General features: G+C 48.8%; 1 protein-coding gene across 1 annotated transcript; it reads left to right on the top strand.

Moving 5' to 3' along the window:
* The first annotated feature begins 3,118 nt into the window (after nt 1-3,118).
* On the top strand, nt 3,119-16,502 carry JPH4 (junctophilin 4). The gene is given in 6 exon segments (XM_054994991.1): nt 3,119-3,497; nt 4,237-5,023; nt 10,409-10,527; nt 12,096-12,181; nt 12,183-12,716; nt 16,422-16,502. Coding segments are annotated over 6 exon segments (1,986 nt in total).
* Nucleotides 16,503-18,050: the final 1,548 nt, after the last annotated feature.

Below are 18,050 nucleotides of genomic sequence, written 5' to 3'. Positions count from 1 at the left end.
AGTGGCTGATTTCTTCTCCCCACTGACAATTTGCCTCCCCTTGGGGAAAATACCTATTTGTCTCTTTTAAATTAGCTCTCCTTTCTACCTTTCTCCCCCACTGGCAGGAGTGTTTTGATAAATATTGTAATTTTTACCTCCCTATCACTATAATTTTTTTCAGAGCTCCACAGGCTATTCTCCCCCCCCCGCCCCCGCCCCCGCCCCCCATAGTTTGGGTGAGGGTTTCCTTCCTACCGCCCACACATCTCTCGTCTTGGATCTGTGGCATTTCCCTGCTGATCTCTGCCCAGGCGTCTTACCACCTGAGGTCTGCTGTTTTCTGCCATTTCCGTGATTCTTCTTCCTACGGCAGCTCGTTTTCCACCCCATCTTCCACTGACATCTTCAGCTGCTCAGTTTCTGGATTTCCACTGGCTCTTGCTTTTCTCACCCCCCCTTCCCCCCCCACTATGTTTCATACTATTCCCACCTGATCCCTCCATTTGGAATCTACCTCAAGGCTCTCGCTGTGTTTTTGTGCCTCCCCTCCTCCCCCCACCCATGCTGGTCCATTTCAGCACCCCTTCATCTTTCAGCTCCCATTTCCAGCTGCCTTCCCCCCCCCCATACGATCTGGCTCCCTCCACTGGGTTGTCTTTTCTCCGGAGCATGATCCATGCTATTCCCCGCTGAGATTTCTCCCTGTCTCTGCACTCGCTCCAGGCTTGGGTGTGTCATCTCTCCTTTTTCTCCAGGCGTGTGCCTTTTTATTTCCTCTGCCGACTCCGGAATAAACACATGGTAAGTGTGGAAATGATTTTTAGATGGTCCCTTTATCTGTCTGTGTATTGACAAGCCATTGTTCTCATTTTTTCCCCCCTCTGCATGCAGATGTCGTGAAATAAAAAAAGAAATCTATTGGTTCCCTTCTGAGCACTATATTTATCCCTAGATAGATTGCTTCTCTGTTTGCAGAGCTGCCTCTTCGTTTTATATGAATCTGTGACATTTTATTGCTGTGAAAACAGAAAATGCATGCATCTGTGCACATAGGAGGAGGGTTCTAATCTGTCTATGCTGTTTGTGTGTACAAGCAGAGCCGTGTGTGAGCATCTGCAAATTACGAAATTACATTTGAGTAAAAAACCCATTTGTGATTGCTGGGATGCATATATGCGAGGACCTTGCTCATCTTTGCTAAAAACATGTTTTGTGTGTCCACGCTGCTACATGTGTGCGGTGTGTGCGTGCGCCTGTGGTGCTGACTTAGCAAGCATTAGCGGGATCCTTCAGCGTTATGCAGGCTTACAGGTACGGTACGGGTATCCTGCTTCCCCCCCAAAAATCTCAAGTACGTTTCTGTATATGTCTGGGCATGATCGCTCTGGAGTGGTGTCAACCTGGCTGCTGTTGAGAACATGTCATTTTGAAACATGAGCATGTTTTTTAAAAAACTGTTTACAGAAATATACGTGCATTGTATGGATGATTTTGTGGGTTGGTTGCGTGCGCATGTGCATCGCTGAAAACCCTTCTGGGTATCTCTGTGTGTGTGCATTGGGTCCCAGTCCAATGACAGAATTCAGCGTTTGTGGGCTAGGAGATAACCCCCTAAGATCCCTTGCCCGCCTGCCTGTCTCCCTGCTTGAAAAATTCAGTTGTGCTTCCCTAAACCATGTGTCTCTTGGCGCAGGTTGTTTCCTACCCCCTGTACCATGTGGCCTCCTTTGGCAGCCCTGCTGTCTCTGCTCCACCCTTGGAAGAGGCTGTCCAGTTCCTGTGAACGCACCTGATGAGCCCAGGTGGGCATTAGTCTGGGAAAACAAAACGAGAGCCTATGCTTTGCCTCTTGCGGTGGACTCCTGTAGCCAGAGAATTCCAGTTCCTCCATTCGTCAGGGGCCTGAAAACACGGAGACCAGCCAGAAAACTGAATCTGAGGAACTCTCGGGGACCCACCAACCAATACCAGCACTGCTGCCCCCTTCTTGTCCAGTTGTAGTTGGAGGACAGCGCAGTCACTGGTGTGTGCCCAGGCTCTCTTTCCTCTGCGAGACACCCAGGTGGTGTACACTGAGCACTCTAATTTTGAGAACACCGTATGCCTGTAAACCAAAAGCCTCTTGGCCCTCTTATGCCTATATCTACAAGAAGACTTTTTCAGCTTTCAGTCTAACCAGCAACGCCAGCTGCGGAACACCATATAAACCTGAAAACAGACACATGAATGCTTGACTCCAGAGAAGTATACTTGTTGCCGCAGAACTTGAGAAACACTGCAGTCTATTGACAAAAGGCCGCGAGGAACCTGAGAATGTATGGTGCTAGCCAGGAAAACCCAACCTCCCCTCTTTGTCTAATGCCGTCCTACGATTGCAGTCCAAAAACAAATTCTGCCTGCAGTTTGAAATGGCTGTAGCTCCCTCACATATCTGTGTGCTCAACAGTAGTCCAGGCAGGGCTCTCCGTATACCTCTAGCCCCCAAAGCACTGTGGGCCAGTGTCTAGAGATCACTGGGTCTTGACATGCAGTTGTAACGTACTGACAGCCAGAGACTTCCTGAAGAAGTGGTAAAGCTTTGAGCCCTGGCACAGCTGCAGTGACCGCCCTCCCTGGCCAATCCTGTACACAGAAACATCGAGACGTCCAGTCTCCCAATAGCTTCAAACAACCTATATCATTATTCACAAATAACCAGAGATTTCTAAGCATTTTTGTGTGTGTAGCATGAAGAGTGTAAACTTCAGTATAGGTGTAGCTCTAATGCATGCTGTTAACCACTAAGTGTTGGCCTTGCTCCAGTTGCAGGTTCATTCTGTTCCAGCTACCAGAGAAGCACATCGAACCTGTACTCAAGAAGTTACCAAGTCTTGATCTGTCTGTAGTTCCTTACATGCCTCTGCCTAAAAACATAAAGTCCAGGCATTGTAGCCTTACAGCTGTAGCTAGAAATCCCTAGGTCCAGGAAAAGAAAGAAGGCAGCCGGATGCTTGGCTGCCGGGAAGGAGGTGCGAAGGGCAGCGGTTCCTCTGTACGTGACAGTGCCATGTAGAGGCAACCCAGAGGGGGAACGGAGATGCGTGCAGGGACTCGTGGGTAACTGGAGCCCGATTGACCGGGAAGAAACGTTACATGAATGTCCAACGGAGGCAGATTCGAGTTTGACGATGGTGGCTGCTATGTGGGCGACTGGGAGGAGGGCCGGGCGCATGGCTATGGGGTATGTACAGGCCCTGGAGCCCAGGGGGAGTACAGCGGGCGCTGGAGCCGTGGCTTTGAGTCGCTGGGTGTCTACACGTGGCCCAGCGGCAACACCTACCAAGGCCATTGGAGTCAAGGCAAGCGCAGTGGACTGGGCGTGGAACGCAAGAGCAAGTGGAGCTACAAGGGAGAGTGGAGCCACGGGCTGAAGGGGCGCTTGGGCATCTGGGAAAGCCACTCGGGAGTGATCTACGAAGGCATGTGGCGCGAGGGCCTGCAGGATGGTTATGGCATGGAGACTTATGCTGATGGAGGTGAGAGAGCAGGACTTAGTAAGGAAGAACGGGGGGGGGAGGCGTTCCCCTGCCTGTCCTACCACCAACATGCGAATAGCACCCTCCCTTCACTGCCACCCATCCAGTTAATGCCAGATGTTTTTATTTCTGCCTGCTCACTGAGTTACTTCCATGACCATCCCCCTACTTCCCATGCCAGGCCTCTCCATCCCTCTTTTCTCTCCGCTGGGCCTACCCTTCTCCACCCAGTTGGGTCTGTGCTACTCTGTCTATCCATCTCACATTGAGAGGGGGTGTGGCATAGCAGAGAGATAGGTGGGTGGCAACTTGGATTCAAATCCCTGCTGAGGCCTGGAGATGCTCTTGATCTAGCCATTACAAGATTCTCGGAGACAGTGTAGGATACAGGAAACCAGCTCATGACGACTCAAGTTCATCCAGTTTCTTTCTTTGATACGTCTCTCCATTTCCCCCCATCTATCACCATGTTGACTTTGACCCAACTAATGGCTGATCCCACGTAAGGTACTGCCCTTAACTCCTTCCCTTTTGCATGCCCCCCAACTCAGCACTAAACAACAGGTTACAATTTCATTTGCCAAAGAATTAGGGTGGCCAGAAACTGGCGACTGGTAAAAGTCAGAGAAGCTATTGTTCTTCTGGGCCTAATGTTGATCACCTCTGATTTGACCTCTTTCTGTATGTCTCCTTCTATTCCTCTCCAGTCCTTTCATCTTAACTCTTCTTCCTTTTGCAGGTACCTACCAGGGCCAATGGCAATCTGGCAAGCGTCATGGGTATGGAGTGCGCCAGAGTGTCCCCTATCGGCAAGCAGCCCTGGTGCGCTCCCCACGCCGCACCTCTTTGGAATCACTCCACAGTGAAACTGATCCTAGCGCTCCTCCACCACCCCTCCCACCACCTCCTCTTCCTCCTCCACCACTCCCAGGTGACAGCCCAGCCTCAGGATCCAGGGGTGGTTTTGTCTTGGCCTTCCCTGGAGATCCAGACTTCCCTAAGGGAGCCAAGAAGAAATCAGGGGGCTTTTTCCGACGCTCTCTGCTCCTGAGTGGCCTACGGGTGCGGAGGGCTGAGTCTAAGGCCTCCTTGGGGAGCAAACGGGGGTCCCTCAAGAGTGAGGCAGGGGTAAGTTCAGCCGGGAGTGAGGCCACCACACTCAGCTATGCCGAGACAGAACCCGAGCTGCCTTCAACCCTGACCATTGAGGGCTCTTCTACTGAGGTCTATGCTGGAGAATGGCGGGCTGACCGGCGCAGTGGCTATGGGGTGAGCCGCCGCTCCAACGGGCTGCGGTACGAGGGCGAATGGCTGGGCAATCGCCGGCACGGTTACGGACGCACCACTTACCCTGATGGCTCCAAGGAAGAGGGCAAATACAAGCTCAATCGTTTGGTGAGCGGCAAGATGAAGAACCTGATCCCGCTTCGTCGAAGCAAGGTCAAGGAGAAGGTTGACCGGGCTGTGGAAGTAGCCAGGAGGGCCGTCAGTATGGCACGGCAGAAGCAGGAGGTTGCCATTGCCAGGTGAGGGCAGGAAACAGGCTTAAGCAATCAGGGATATGGCAAAAGCTGCTATGGTCACATAGCTACAGAGATTTTCCTTACATTTACTATTATGGTGAGGGGTTTAGGACTTGAGAGGCATGACCAGAAACAAGCAGGTCACGCCACAGATACACCTTGGGGTGGTGCTCTGAAGGGATGCTATGAGAGAAGAAAGACTTGGGGTGTTGTGCTCTAAAAAAGTGGAGGAACATGTGGGAATGAGGTTGGTAGTAAACAGGAAAAAGAGGAGGGAAAGCACACTTGGTTGCTTCTTGTATTAATATATGTTAGTTTAAAATGTCTCGTTGCTTAACGATGAATTTATGCTAAGAGTGAGTTTTGGGAGAATGGTATGAAAAAGAGGGTGATGGTTTATGTTTATCTTTGCAATATGGGACACGAGTTTAAACTAGGCCTTAAGGACCCAATTTACAATTACATTTTCCTCAGATTTAGAAGAAAATGAAATCCCGGTTTCCACGTTTTTGTTTTTTTTTTTACTTTTCCTCACAAACAAAGGTACTTTACGGTGCAATCTGATGCAAAGTTACTCCAATCAAAGCCCATGAGCTTAGATTGGAGTAGCTCTTCGTAGGATTGCACTGTTAAAGGTTTAAATGTCATTTTGAAGGTGTGACATTACAATTGCATGCCCTAATGGGAGTTTTGCTATTGATAGCCATGTTACAATCTGGTTATCTCATGATAATCTCTCCCCCTCCCTCTTGCAAACACAGGCAGCCATTTTACAATTGACTGAAGGCTCCCCTCACTGGATCCTAGTCCCAAATAGACTTGGAAGAATCTCTTTAAATTCACCTTAGTAATATGCTTCCAAATGGAGAAACTGTTTATAAAGATAATAAATTGCAGGGCAGGGAGAGGATGCAGAAGTCTAGAACTGCCCCCCCCCCGCCCCGGGCTTGGAAGTGGTAGGGACACCAGGCCTTGGGGGTCTGCCCATATGGATCGAAAATGAGATGCTGCCGGCGAGGACGTGAGGGCTGCATGTGCCTGCCGGAGTTGGCTTCTCTTCTGCACTGCTGTGTCTTTGGTTTTCTCTCTTCCCCCACCCACCCCCATTTTCTCTTTCATTTGCTTCCAATTTTGTCTTCCTTCCTTGATTTGTTTCTTTTCCTGTCTCTTTGCTTTACTTCTGAATCAACTCTCCACTTTCTCCCCCATACGCTCCAATGGTTTCCATTTACCGGAGTTAAAACACTGTCTCTTATTTCACTTTATGAGGCTGAATTTTTAAAAAAGTTTATTAATGGACACAACAAGCCTTTACTCCATCTTCCCCTGGTTCTGTAGAAGTTAGATGTCTGAGGGGTGAAATAGTCAACAACACACCCCATGTGTGCTCAGAAATGACTGCAGCAAAGACTGTTGAATTGCCAAACAAAGGAATAGGATGAGAACAGAATAGCAAACAGGTAGATGAAAGGTGCAGGGCCTCCGTAAGGTTGCTAACCTCTAGGTGCAGCCTGGAGATATCCCAGAATATCAACTCATCTCAAGACTACAGGGGTCAATTCCTCTGGAGAAAATGGCGGTTTTGGAGCCAAATTGGAGGGTAGATTCTGACATTATACCTCATCTTTCCCAGGCTTCACCTCCAGATCTCCAGGAATTTCCCAACTGAGAGTTGACAACCCTAGGTCTCAGGCAGTGATTCTTGTAAGAGAATAAGGATGTTGTTTCCATCTGCAATGTGCTATTGTCTTGCTTAACTTCCATCTGTGCTCCCTTTCCTGCTTTTTGCTTTCAGTCAGGCCTCTGAGTGTGTGTGTGTGTGTGTCTGTGTGTGTGTGTGTGTGTGTGTGTGAGGGAGACAGCAAGCAAGAAGAGGAGCCTGGGGTGTGTGTGCTTGTGTTTGTGTGTGTTGGCAGGGAGGAGAACAGGGAAGTCGCTTCCGCCAGGGCCTAGCAGCCTGGAGTAGGCTGCCTGGTCTCCAAGGCAACTGGGCAACGGTAAGGTGATTGGCTAGCGGCTGCTATGGAAACAGCTGAGCAGCAGCATCTGCTGGGCAGGGACCAGCAGGGATGGGATGGGACGGGATGGAGAAGGATGGGGAAAAAGAACAAGAATGGCTGGATGGGTGTCTGTGCTGGTGCCTGTGGGGGAAAGGATATAAGCCCTGCTCCATCCTCAAACTAGGGATGGAGCAGTTAACAAATCAGCAAGGCCAGCTGGGAGGCATGCAAATATGAGACAAGATTTCATGGGTTTGGGGGAGAAGGAGGGGTGCTAATTGTTGTGTTGTACATAAACAGGCTGAGGTGTGTAGGTGGGTTGCAGGTGGCTGCGTGGGTGTGATCCCTAACAAAGTGTGGGGAGGGTGAGTACAAAGATACTCTGCTGTATGTAAGGAGTGAAACACTCTTGTGTGTGGGATGGGGCGGGGGGGGGGGGGTGGAGGCTGCAGCCCTATGAAGCGCTTTTAATATATAACCGCAACTTCATTCTCCCCCCACACTTTTAACAAAGGTCTCAAGATGCGCTGGAGACAAAAGTGAATATTAAAAAGCCAGGTTTAAATGTCAATGCTGAACATGTTCACGAGGGAAAGTGAAGGCTCCCTGATTTATCTCCAGGCCTGTCTTCCTGGGTGCCATTTATATCCTCCAGTTCATTTCAGAGTAGGGGGAATTACCTCCGCTCCCCTGGGGTGTCCATAACCTCTCTCAGCACTTGGAATTCAAAGTTATGGAAAGAAGCTTCATACAAAGTGATTTTTTCATCATTGAAAGACAGATGTTTCTATAAAAACAAAATGAAGCAATACTTTTAAGAAAGCTGTAGGCATTTCCCTGCGATGGGGGTTGTTTCTGGAAAAACTGGGTTGTTTCATACATGGCCCATTTCCCACACGTATCATTTCCACGTAGGGACTCGTGTGTGCCACATATATACACATCCACAATAATGTGTATTCATCATACATGACAGTGGATGTGTATAGGATGTGTATATATGTGGCCCACATGATTTGCCACATGTGTATGCAACAGCAAACTAGTGCGTCCCAATTGGTATATGAGAATGATAGAAAATTCATCCCATAATGGGGCTTGTAGAAAATATTCTGGGGGGCAGACTTCTCTGAGTGCTGGAATTTATTCGTGTATTGAGAAAATATTTATGCCATCTCTCCAGAGAACCTGCTTAAGGCGAGTTGTGTGACTGAAATTCTAGACAAATAACTTGTCCCTAAAAAACACTCAGGGCCCCCAAAATAGAGTGGAGATGCAGTAGTGGGGAAGAGGAGTTACCTGTTCTCCTTGCCCTGTTCTATAACTGGAAATGCCCCCCCCCTCATTAGCCCTGCTAGAGAAAAAAAGACAGGCACTCTATTGCACGCTACCGGGAAGCTGCAGAGGGAGGGGTCATTTGGGAAAGAGGGTTTTTTTAAACTCTTCCTTACTGCCGGAGCAACTTGTGGGGGTCCTTTATGGCTGATTTTTAGGGCCAGTCTGCAGTTCTAATCCCATGTTGTCCAGCCTGAGAAAAGAGGGGTTCTGTGAGAAATTGTGCATCTATTAAAAACTGGTTGAATTGTTCCAGGAGTATATAAGCATATGAAGCTGTCTTATACTAAATCAGACTTTTGGTCCATCAAGATCAATATTGTTTACTCAGACTGGTAGCTGCCCTCTGGGGTTTCAGGCAGAGCTCCTTCACATCACTTGCAGCCTAGTCTTTTTAACTGGAGATGCTGGGAATTGAACCTGGAACCTTCAAAGCAGGGGCTGTACCTCTGAGCCATGGCCCCTCCCAAAAAGGTCCAAAATTGTGTCAAAATGAGTAGCCGTGTTAGTCTGTCTGTAGCAGTAGAAAAAAGCAAGAGTCCAGTAGCACCTCTAAGACTAACAACATTTGTGGTAGGGTATGAGCTTTTGTGAGTCACAGCTCACTTCTTCAGGTATCTGAAGGAAATTTTGAACAAAATTTGAAAAAAATTCAGGTTTCTGAAGAAAATTTGTGGTAGGGTATGAGGTTTTGTGAGTCACAGCTCATTTCTTTTATGTATCTGAAGAAAATCTGAAGAAAATTTGTGGTAGAGTATGAACTTTTGTAAGTCACAGCTCACTTCTTAAGGTATCTGAAAAAATTTTTGAAGAAAAACTGAAGAAAATTCAAGTATCTGAAGAAAATTTGTTAATAGGGTATGAGCTTTTGTGAGTCACAGCTCACTAACACACAAAATTGTGTGTCAGTGTTGGGGAATCCACAACGAAAGACCACCACCCCCTTCAGGGTCACTTGTGGTAACAGAGATTCTGTGGTTGTAATGGGGGTGAAAGACATCCCAGACAATCGGGTGTTAGCTATGCGACAAACGTAAACCAGTTTGAAATGTATTTGTTCATTTGTGTGTTATGTTTTCATCCTGCCCTTCCTTCCTTCTCCCCACTTGTGGGTTTTATGGCTCAGCAGGGCGTTTGAGATTTTGCTTAGTTTTCTAGAGTTTGCTAAATTTCCCGTCCCACAATGGAGAAAATATATAGAAAGGTTAGTTTGTGCTCATAACGTTTTAGGTTACATGCCCCCCCCACTACACCCTTTGCAGAGGAAGCTGTGCGTAAAGTTCAGTTGTAGCAGCTTGAATAGCCCAGACTAGCCCAAGCTGATCAGAGCTAGGAAGCTAAGCAGGGTCAGCCCTGATTAGTACTTGGATGGGTGTCCACCAAGGTAGGCCAGGGTTACCATGAAGAAGGGAAGGAAGCTCTGACTCTCGAAAACTTGCACTCTGAAAATCTTAGAATCATAGAATCACAGAGTTGGAAGGGGCCATACAGACCATCTAGTCCAACCCCCCCCCCCCCCCAGTGCAGGATCAGGTCTCTAAGAAGCTATTGGACTAAGATCCTGCTGTTCTGCTACAGACCAACATGGCAACTCACGTAAAACCTTGCAGAAAGTAGCAAACAATAGAATCATAGGGTTGGAAGGGACTTCTAGGGTCATCTAGTCCAACCCCCTGCACAATGTAGGAAATTCATAACTATCCCCCCCCCACACACACACACAAACAGTGACTCTTGTTCCATGCCCAGAAGATGGCAACACACAGGTTCCCTAGCCAAACTGGCCTGGGGAAAATTGCGACCACCTCTGTTCATTTCTTGCCATAAGTCAGTTTTGGATTCCTAGCATTTAATTATATTAAAGTTGAGTTTAGAGATAGAAGGCACATGGAGGAGGAAGGCAGAGATCCGCAGGACGGGAGCACCAACATTACTAAAGATATTTTAAGACAGCTGGAAAGGGGAAGGGCTGTTTTTTGGAAGCAGTGGTCAGGGATCCCATGTTGACAGGGCTGTGGTGGCATTAACTCCTAAAAACCCCTTTCTCTTACAGGGCTGCAGATGCTCGCCTGAAAGCCGCCACTGCACTCGGTGCAGCCGAGAAAGCCCTGGAAGCTGCCCGCCTGGCCAAAATTTTGGCCCAAGAACTCCAGCCCATCCTAACTGAGCCAGGTGAGGTTCTCAGGAGGACTGCTGGGCTACCACCAGAAAGAAAGGCTTTCCTTTAGAGGTGCCAACTCTGGGCAGGGAAATTCCTGGAGATTTGGGGGTAGAGCCTCGGGACGGTAGGATTTGGGGAAGGAAAGGACCTCAGCAGAGTATAAAACCACAGAGTCCACTGTCCGAGGCAGCCACTATCTTCAGGGGAACTGATCTCTGAAGCCTGGAGATCAGTTGTAATTCTAGAAGATTTCTAGTGCCTAGCTGGAGGTTGGCGACCTTTCTTTCCTGGGAAGTTTGCAGTGTGGAGAGTTTGGTAGTCTAAATTACCCTTGTCCCCATCTCCGTTTCCACAGGGAACCTTTTCTTTATTAAATCCTTATTATTCTGAATCTGCACCTTTCAACGAACTTGTAAAGGTTTATGGTAAAAAAGGTATTTCTAAAAAAAAAATGTATTTCTGAACTGATTCTCACCCTACCACAACATACTCATTTAGCAATTAGGCAGAATTTCTTCACGCAATGCACAATTTACTTCTGGAATTCACTGTTGCAAGACAGGCTCCGCTAGCTCTAATAAGAGATTAGACATATTCTCAGAAGATAGAGCTAGCCATAGCTATTCGCCTATATGGCTGGACGGAGCCTCCGTGTTTAGAGTTTACCTATCAGTGCCATTAGCAGGAGAGCCAGGACCAGCCTAACCACTAGGCAAACCTAGTTTGGTGTAGTGGTTAAGAGTGGCGGAACTCTAATCTGGAGAGCCGGGTTTGATTCCCCACTCTTCCACTTGAAACCAGCTGGGTGACCTTGAGTCAGTCACAGCTCTTCCAGAGCTCTCTCAGCTCCACCCACCTCACAGGGTGATTGTTGTTGTGGGGATAATAATAACATACTTTGTAAATTGCTCTGAATGGGTGTTAAGTTGCCCTGAAGGGGGGTATATAATTGAATGTTATTATTATTAGGTCATCACCTAAAGCACCAGATTTTGAGGGGTACCAAAAAGGCACCTAGTACTGGAAGCTCCTTGGGGCAGGGAGTTTTATATTTTGCTTGTGTGTGGCTCTGTAAATAACAACAGAATAACATTCAATTTATATACCGCCCTTCAGGACAACTTAATGTCCACTCAGAGCGGTTTACAAAGTATGTCATTATTAGCCCCACAACAACAAACACCCTGCAAGGTGGGTGGGGCTGAGAGAGCTCTGAGAAGTTGTGACTGACCCAAGGTCACCCAAGTGGCTTCAAGTGGAGGAGTGGGGAATCAAACCCGGCTCTCCAGATTAGAGTCCCGTGCTCTTAACCACTACACCAAACTGGCTAAACACAAATGGTGCTATGAAACTAAAGACTAATAAACAAAAATACTTACATCCAACCTTCCTTGTTTCCTGAGCTCAAAACAGAGCCCAGGAGACTGGGCTGTCAGCTCGGCCCACCTGAATCCCTTCCCTCAGGAGACATAATCCAGAGGCCTAGGTCTCTTGTAGCTCATGCTGGCTTTTCTTGAACCTGGGACCCCTAGCTCCCAGTTCCTCCTGCTTTAACCACTGGACTCCTCTCCTTTTGCAGAACCGCGTGCCCGGTTGGATTCGGAAGGCACCGACACAGACTTCCAGGAGTATGATAGCCCCCAGGTCTACGAGAATGGCATCACCCCCCTCCGATGTCACCCCCGATCCGAGCCTACCACCGAGCTACCCTCCTACACCTCTGCAGCCCTGGCGAGGGGACCCCCGGCGGACTTGGCCCCCCTTGGAGAATGGGGGCCCTCGCCAGCACCTCCCAGAGGTCTCTGACCCCGAGGACGAGTGGGGCTGCCGTGGCAGCTTCCCGTCTCGAACACCGGGGTTTGCCCCCGAGGGGCTGTGGGAGGGGGAGGAGGAGCGGGAGCAGCTCAGCAGCTACGAAGCAGAAGAAGGAGATTATGCAGGGGTCCCCGGGCACCCTCAGCCCGGCAGCCCTGCCAGCGGCAGTTCTGGCAGCCTCAGAGAGGAGGAAGAGGAGGAGGAGGAAGAGGAGGAGGAAGTGGCGACTTCTAGGCCTTACACTGGGGAGGCCCCTGTGGAACCAGCACCAGTGGGAGTTCCTGGGGACCTAGAACCAGAGAACGAAGAACTGCTTAGGGGCGCCGGGGCCTCCATGGTGGACATAAGGGAGGCCCTAAGAGCTGTGTGGAGAAGGGAGAGACAGGTAAGGACGTGGGATGGGTACAACGTGCTGAAGTTGATCCTGCTGTATCTCACTAGCCTGTGTGAAATTTGGAATAGAACCCAGGAGTCCTAGCTTGTACTCCTCCTCCCAGTTCCCCTCTTAACTCGTTAGGTCCAACCTGCCTTCTAGGCAGAAACAAGTATCGTCCTGTATGTTAGAGCAAGATTCGGGTCCAGTAGCACCTTAGAGGCCAGCTAGAGTCCCAGGGTGCGCGCTTTCGAGAGTCAAAGCTCCCTTTGAAATCTAGTTGGTCTCTAAGGGACTTCTGGACCAGAATCTTGTTCTTCTACTACAGGCCAGCTTGGCTTGGCTACCTACCTGAAACTATGTTAGAGCAGAGGAGTTAGTCGTGTTAGTCTGTAGTTGGCAAATAGTAAAGAGTCCAGTAGCACCTTTAAGACTAACCAACTTTATTGTAGCATAAGCTTTGGGGAACCACAGGTCTTTTCATCAGATGCATCTGACAAAGAGACCTGTGGTTCTCCAAAGCTTATGCTACAATAAAGTTGGTGAGTCTTAAAGGTGCTACAGGACTCTTTACTATGTTAGAGCAGAAGTTCCTGAAAGGTGTTGCAGAAGTTTTCTCCTCAGGGGTGTGGGATCCAGGGGTGATCTCTGAGCCTCACAGAACAGGGTCTGTCGAGCCTCTTCTGTTCTGCATACAAAGCATTGCCTGCTCATTGGTCCAGTTGGGTTTCTGACTGTCACCCCCTCTCCTAAAGTCACACAGGCTTTGTCCATTCAGTGGTGGTGAGCCAATTTCTGCAGTGCGCACGCACATACACCGAGTCGGTGTTGTCACAGCAAACCTCCCTAAACTGAAAAAGTTGTAAGCAAAACTGGGGCAGTAGAACTCACTTCGCCGTCTCCAAGGAAGGAGGCCCAAGAGAGCACCGAGCGCAAGTTGGGGGGATTTGTACCAACATTTTGAGTATTATGGGAATGGCACTACCAAGGTGAGAACTACAAAAGAAAATATTCACATCCCCCCCCCCCCCCAAATTAGCACATTCTGTGCCATCTCATGTCCCCTTTTTACCTAACCTGAAGAACCCGGACTTTGTGGTTTCCAGCATCCCCTGTTTTTAACCCACTCCTCTCCCTTCTCCTTCCCTCCCAGAGCCAGCGGTTATGATGACCCAGAAGTCCTTGCTCCTTGCACCCCCACTTTAGCCCTTTCCTGTATAGAACCAAGAAGTCCTGATTTCTACCCTGGACTCATACAGTCCCAAGGCCCTCCCAGAAATTCTGACAATCCTGTTTTCCAGGCCCATCTGTTCTCCTGTAGAACCAAACTTTCTCTCCTCTCTCTCCTCTATTCATTGGGCTGCATGTTTGGGATCCCCCCCCCCACTTTTCCCTCCAGACCTAGAAGTGTTGCAAGAAAACAGATGTGGGAGGGGCTGAGGGTGGAGCCCAGCAGCCTAGCTCCAAAGGAGATTGGCCGGCATTCTTCTTGTCTCATAGCAACCAGCATCCGTCTCTCAGCAGCATCCTTTGGCCCCACCTTCCCCACTGCAGCATCGTGGCCCCACCCATCAAGAAAGCCGCAGTGGGGGATGCTGGGAGATGCTGGAAGGCAGGACTGCAGGTCATAAATAATCCAGAGGTCCTAGTAGGAACAGTGAAACAGCCAGTTGAGTGCCACGTCTCCTGGGTCCGATCCTTTTTCTCAGGGCTTCCAGGGAGGGGCAGGAGACAGGGTGGTGTGAAGGATGATGGGTGTCTGGCAGGGCTAATTATCCCATCAATGTGCTGCCGCACCAGCAATTGTGAAGCACTTCCCATGTGCTTCGGTTGATATCCACCCCCCCCTCCATCCGTCTGAGGAAACCCCAGAAAATAATACTTGCTTATGAGTAATTCTCCTGCTGCTCATATGGAGGGTGTGAAGGGAATGCCGGAACACAGCAGCCTACCCCTTCTTGTCTCCTTGTCTCTGAAAAGAGATGAGCGGTGCCTGTCCACCCACCCCAGCTCCAGCAAGGCAGGCAACACGCACTGCCAGGGGAAAAAGAGAACGTAAACATTGCCTTGCTGGATCAGTCGAAGGGCTTTCAGCATGTCTCTTGCTGCTGCATCCAGCCAGAGAGCTCTGTCTGGACATTTACAAGAACAAGGATCCAGAGGAGGTAGCCGTGTGTAGTAGCAAAATCAAAAAGAGTCCAGTGGCACCTTTAAGACTAACCAATTTTACTGTAGCATAAGCTTTCCAGAATCACAGTTCTCTTCATCAGTTGCGTCATCTGACGCATCTGACGAAGAGTCCAGTAGCACCTTTAAGACTAACCAACTTTACTGTAGCATAAGCTTTCCAGAATCACAGTTCTCTTCAACAGTTGCGTCATCTGACGCATCTGACGAAGAGTCCAGTAGCACCTTTAAGACTAACCAACTTTACTGTAGCATAAGCTTTCCAGAACCACAGTTCTCTTCAACAGTTGCGTCATCTGACGCATCTGACGAAGAGTCCAGTAGCACCTTTAAGACTAACCAACTTTACTGTAGCATAAGCTTTCCAGAACCACAGTTCTCTTCAACAGTTGCGTCATCTGACGCATCTGACGAAGAGTCCAGTAGCACCTTTAAGACTAACCAACTTTACTGTAGCATAAGCTTTCCAGAACCACAGTTCTCTTCAACAGTTGCGTCATCTGACGCATCTGACGAAGAGTCCAGTAGCACCTTTAAGACTAACCAACTTTACTGTAGCATAAGCTTTCCAGAACCACAGTTCTCTTCAACAGTTGCGTCATCTGACGCATCTGACGAAGAGTCCAGTAGCACCTTTAAGACTAACCAACTTTACTGTAGCATAAGCTTTCCAGAACCACAGTTCTCTTCAACAGTTGCGTCATCTGACGCATCTGACGAAGAGTCCAGTAGCACCTTTAAGACTAACCAACTTTACTGTAGCATAAGCTTTCCAGAATCACAGTTCTCGTCAGTTGCGTCATCTGACGCAACTGACGAAGAGAACTGTGATTCTCGAAAGCTTATGCTACAGTAAAGTTGGTTAGTCTTATACAGGGCTTTTTTTCAGGGGGAATGCGGGGGAACGGAGTTCTGGCACCTCTTGAAAATGGTCACATGGCTGGTGGCCCCGCCCCCTGATCTCCAGACAGAGGGGAGTTGAGATTGCCCTCCGTGCCGCTCCAGCGGCGCGGAGGGCAATCTAAACTCCCCTCTGTCTGGAGATCAGGGGGCGGGGCCACCAGCCATGTGACCATTTTCTCCGAGGGCAACCCACTGAGTTTCACCACCACTTTTCCCAGAAAAAAAGCCCTGCTTATAGATACTACTGGACTCTTGCTCTTTTCTACTTCCACCACCTTTGCCCTCTTCTTGCATTAAGACATTCAGACTGATGCTAACACCCTCCAAGCTAACTCTCATCAAAGCTACACTGATAATATATCAACCTGTCAAATCTACATTGCCGGTTTAACTTGGTTTGAAACTGAATTAATTAACTGCCATGTCCCCCCACCCTGATCAAAGAATCCTGGTTATAGCAGAGTAACACGTTTATTAGGTCCAACTAATACAAACATATTTGAGTGTCCAAAAGTGAAAGTCTAAAACTCTGCTGAATTTTTTTAAAACTTTGAAAAGTTTTTGGTTGCGCTTAACATGGGGGGGGGCAGTTTGCTCTTCCTGACACCTCCCAATTTTCTCTTGCAGGGAGCTAATCCATTGGTCGTTGCTGCCGTCCTATTGATTGACGTGAGTCTGGCGTACCTGTTCTCTCTTCTCCTCACTTGAGATGGGGGGCAGGGGGATCTCTTTCAGCCCCCGGTTCCTCCTCTCCCCACCCCTGCAACTTTGGTTTGGTAAACAGACTCTTTTCTCCTCCATCTTCTGCCTTCCTCCTGCCCCCCCCTTCTCCCTTTTCACGTCTTTAACCTCCCCAGCTCTTACCTTTAACCTTTCTAGATTGTTTACATACGAAGGGCTCTCTTTCTACCAGAGATTTCTCTGTTTTTTCTTGCTACTTCTCCGATATGGAAATGACCTCCCATCCCCGCCTCACTTGTCCTGGTCTTTTCATCCGGCTACATCCGTCTTTATTCATCAAACTGTTCTCATTAGATCTTTCCAGCTGGGGGCCTTGGGAGGGGAGAATCATAGAAATGGAGTAATGTATAGCAAGGAGCTTTAGCCGTGTGGGGTTTTTACTTCTGTTGGGGCCACTGACTGTAGAGATTCCTGATCTGTCTGCCTGCCATGATGTTGCCCCCCCCACACACACTCATTGTCCTTAAAGGGGGTCAATTCAACCCCCATTCTCCTCCACTGAGGTTTCTTTTTTTCCTAAGAGGGAGCAGTTTGCCAAGAAAGCCCTCCTCCTCAACCATGTGAGCATTAATTCTGTATCTGACTCCCCCAGCCACCCACAACTGCTCCCCTAAAATTCTGAAGTGGGCAGAACATTTTCTTCAGAAAGGGGATGTCACAAATTCCTTTTTCCTTTTCCCTTTTCTAACAGTAGACGGCGCTGTGCAGCCCTGGGGCAGAGAGGGAAGGGGGAGGCCTGCCCCGACAGCATCTGCAAAATTGGGGGGCATATTTGAAGGAGAGGCTTAAGGCCTACTCTCCTTTTCCACGTCTCTCCCCCCTTTCTCTGCTGCCCCCTTTCCCTGAGGGCACTGGAAACTTCTTTTCAAACAAAAAAACAAACAAATGAAGAAACAAAAAAAGTTACTTTTTATTTACGCTTTTATAAACATTTTTCTCGCAGCGTTTGAATAAAAAAAAAAACTCTATAAATTAACGAGAGGGTGAAAGGGAGATTCCTGTTGCTTGGAAGAAGGGGGATTTCTCAAAGGAGGCCGTGCAGTTTCCACAAGAGGAGTCCAGACACGGCAAAGTGGCTGTTGTTGAGCAAAACCAGGGCATGCCTCCTCGTCTGGAAGCAGAGCTGCGTGTGGGCAAAAAGTAGGGTGTCCTGCTATATACAGGACTGGGGGGACAGCACGTTCTTGGGATGGGGGTGGGGAGTGGGGAAGGGTCTCTTGGTGTGGCATGAAACACCTGAATGGTGTCAAGTGGGAAGTCTTGCCTTAGGTCAAAAAAGGAAGGGAGAAACCAGGACCCAACCATGGAAAAGGAGATCTCACGCCTTCTAGACTGAGGGTGAAAGAGTTGACCCCTATGGGGGAAAAAAACGCAAGAAGTTGTGCCTTTGGAAAGGAAAAGTGCAATAGGAGAGACCCTGCGGGAGGGGGCAAAAGAAGCCCCACCTTTAGTTAGGGTGCTCAGAGTGCAATACAGGAAGTCCTGCCTTCCAGATGGCAAGGAGAGGCATTTTAA

This window comes from Eublepharis macularius, chromosome 12 (genome assembly GCF_028583425.1).
Source record: "Eublepharis macularius isolate TG4126 chromosome 12, MPM_Emac_v1.0, whole genome shotgun sequence".
Classification (NCBI taxonomy): domain Eukaryota; kingdom Metazoa; phylum Chordata; class Lepidosauria; order Squamata; family Eublepharidae; genus Eublepharis; species Eublepharis macularius.
The sequence above is the reverse complement of the archived record's forward strand: the minus strand, read 5'-3'. Positions and strand labels throughout refer to the sequence as shown.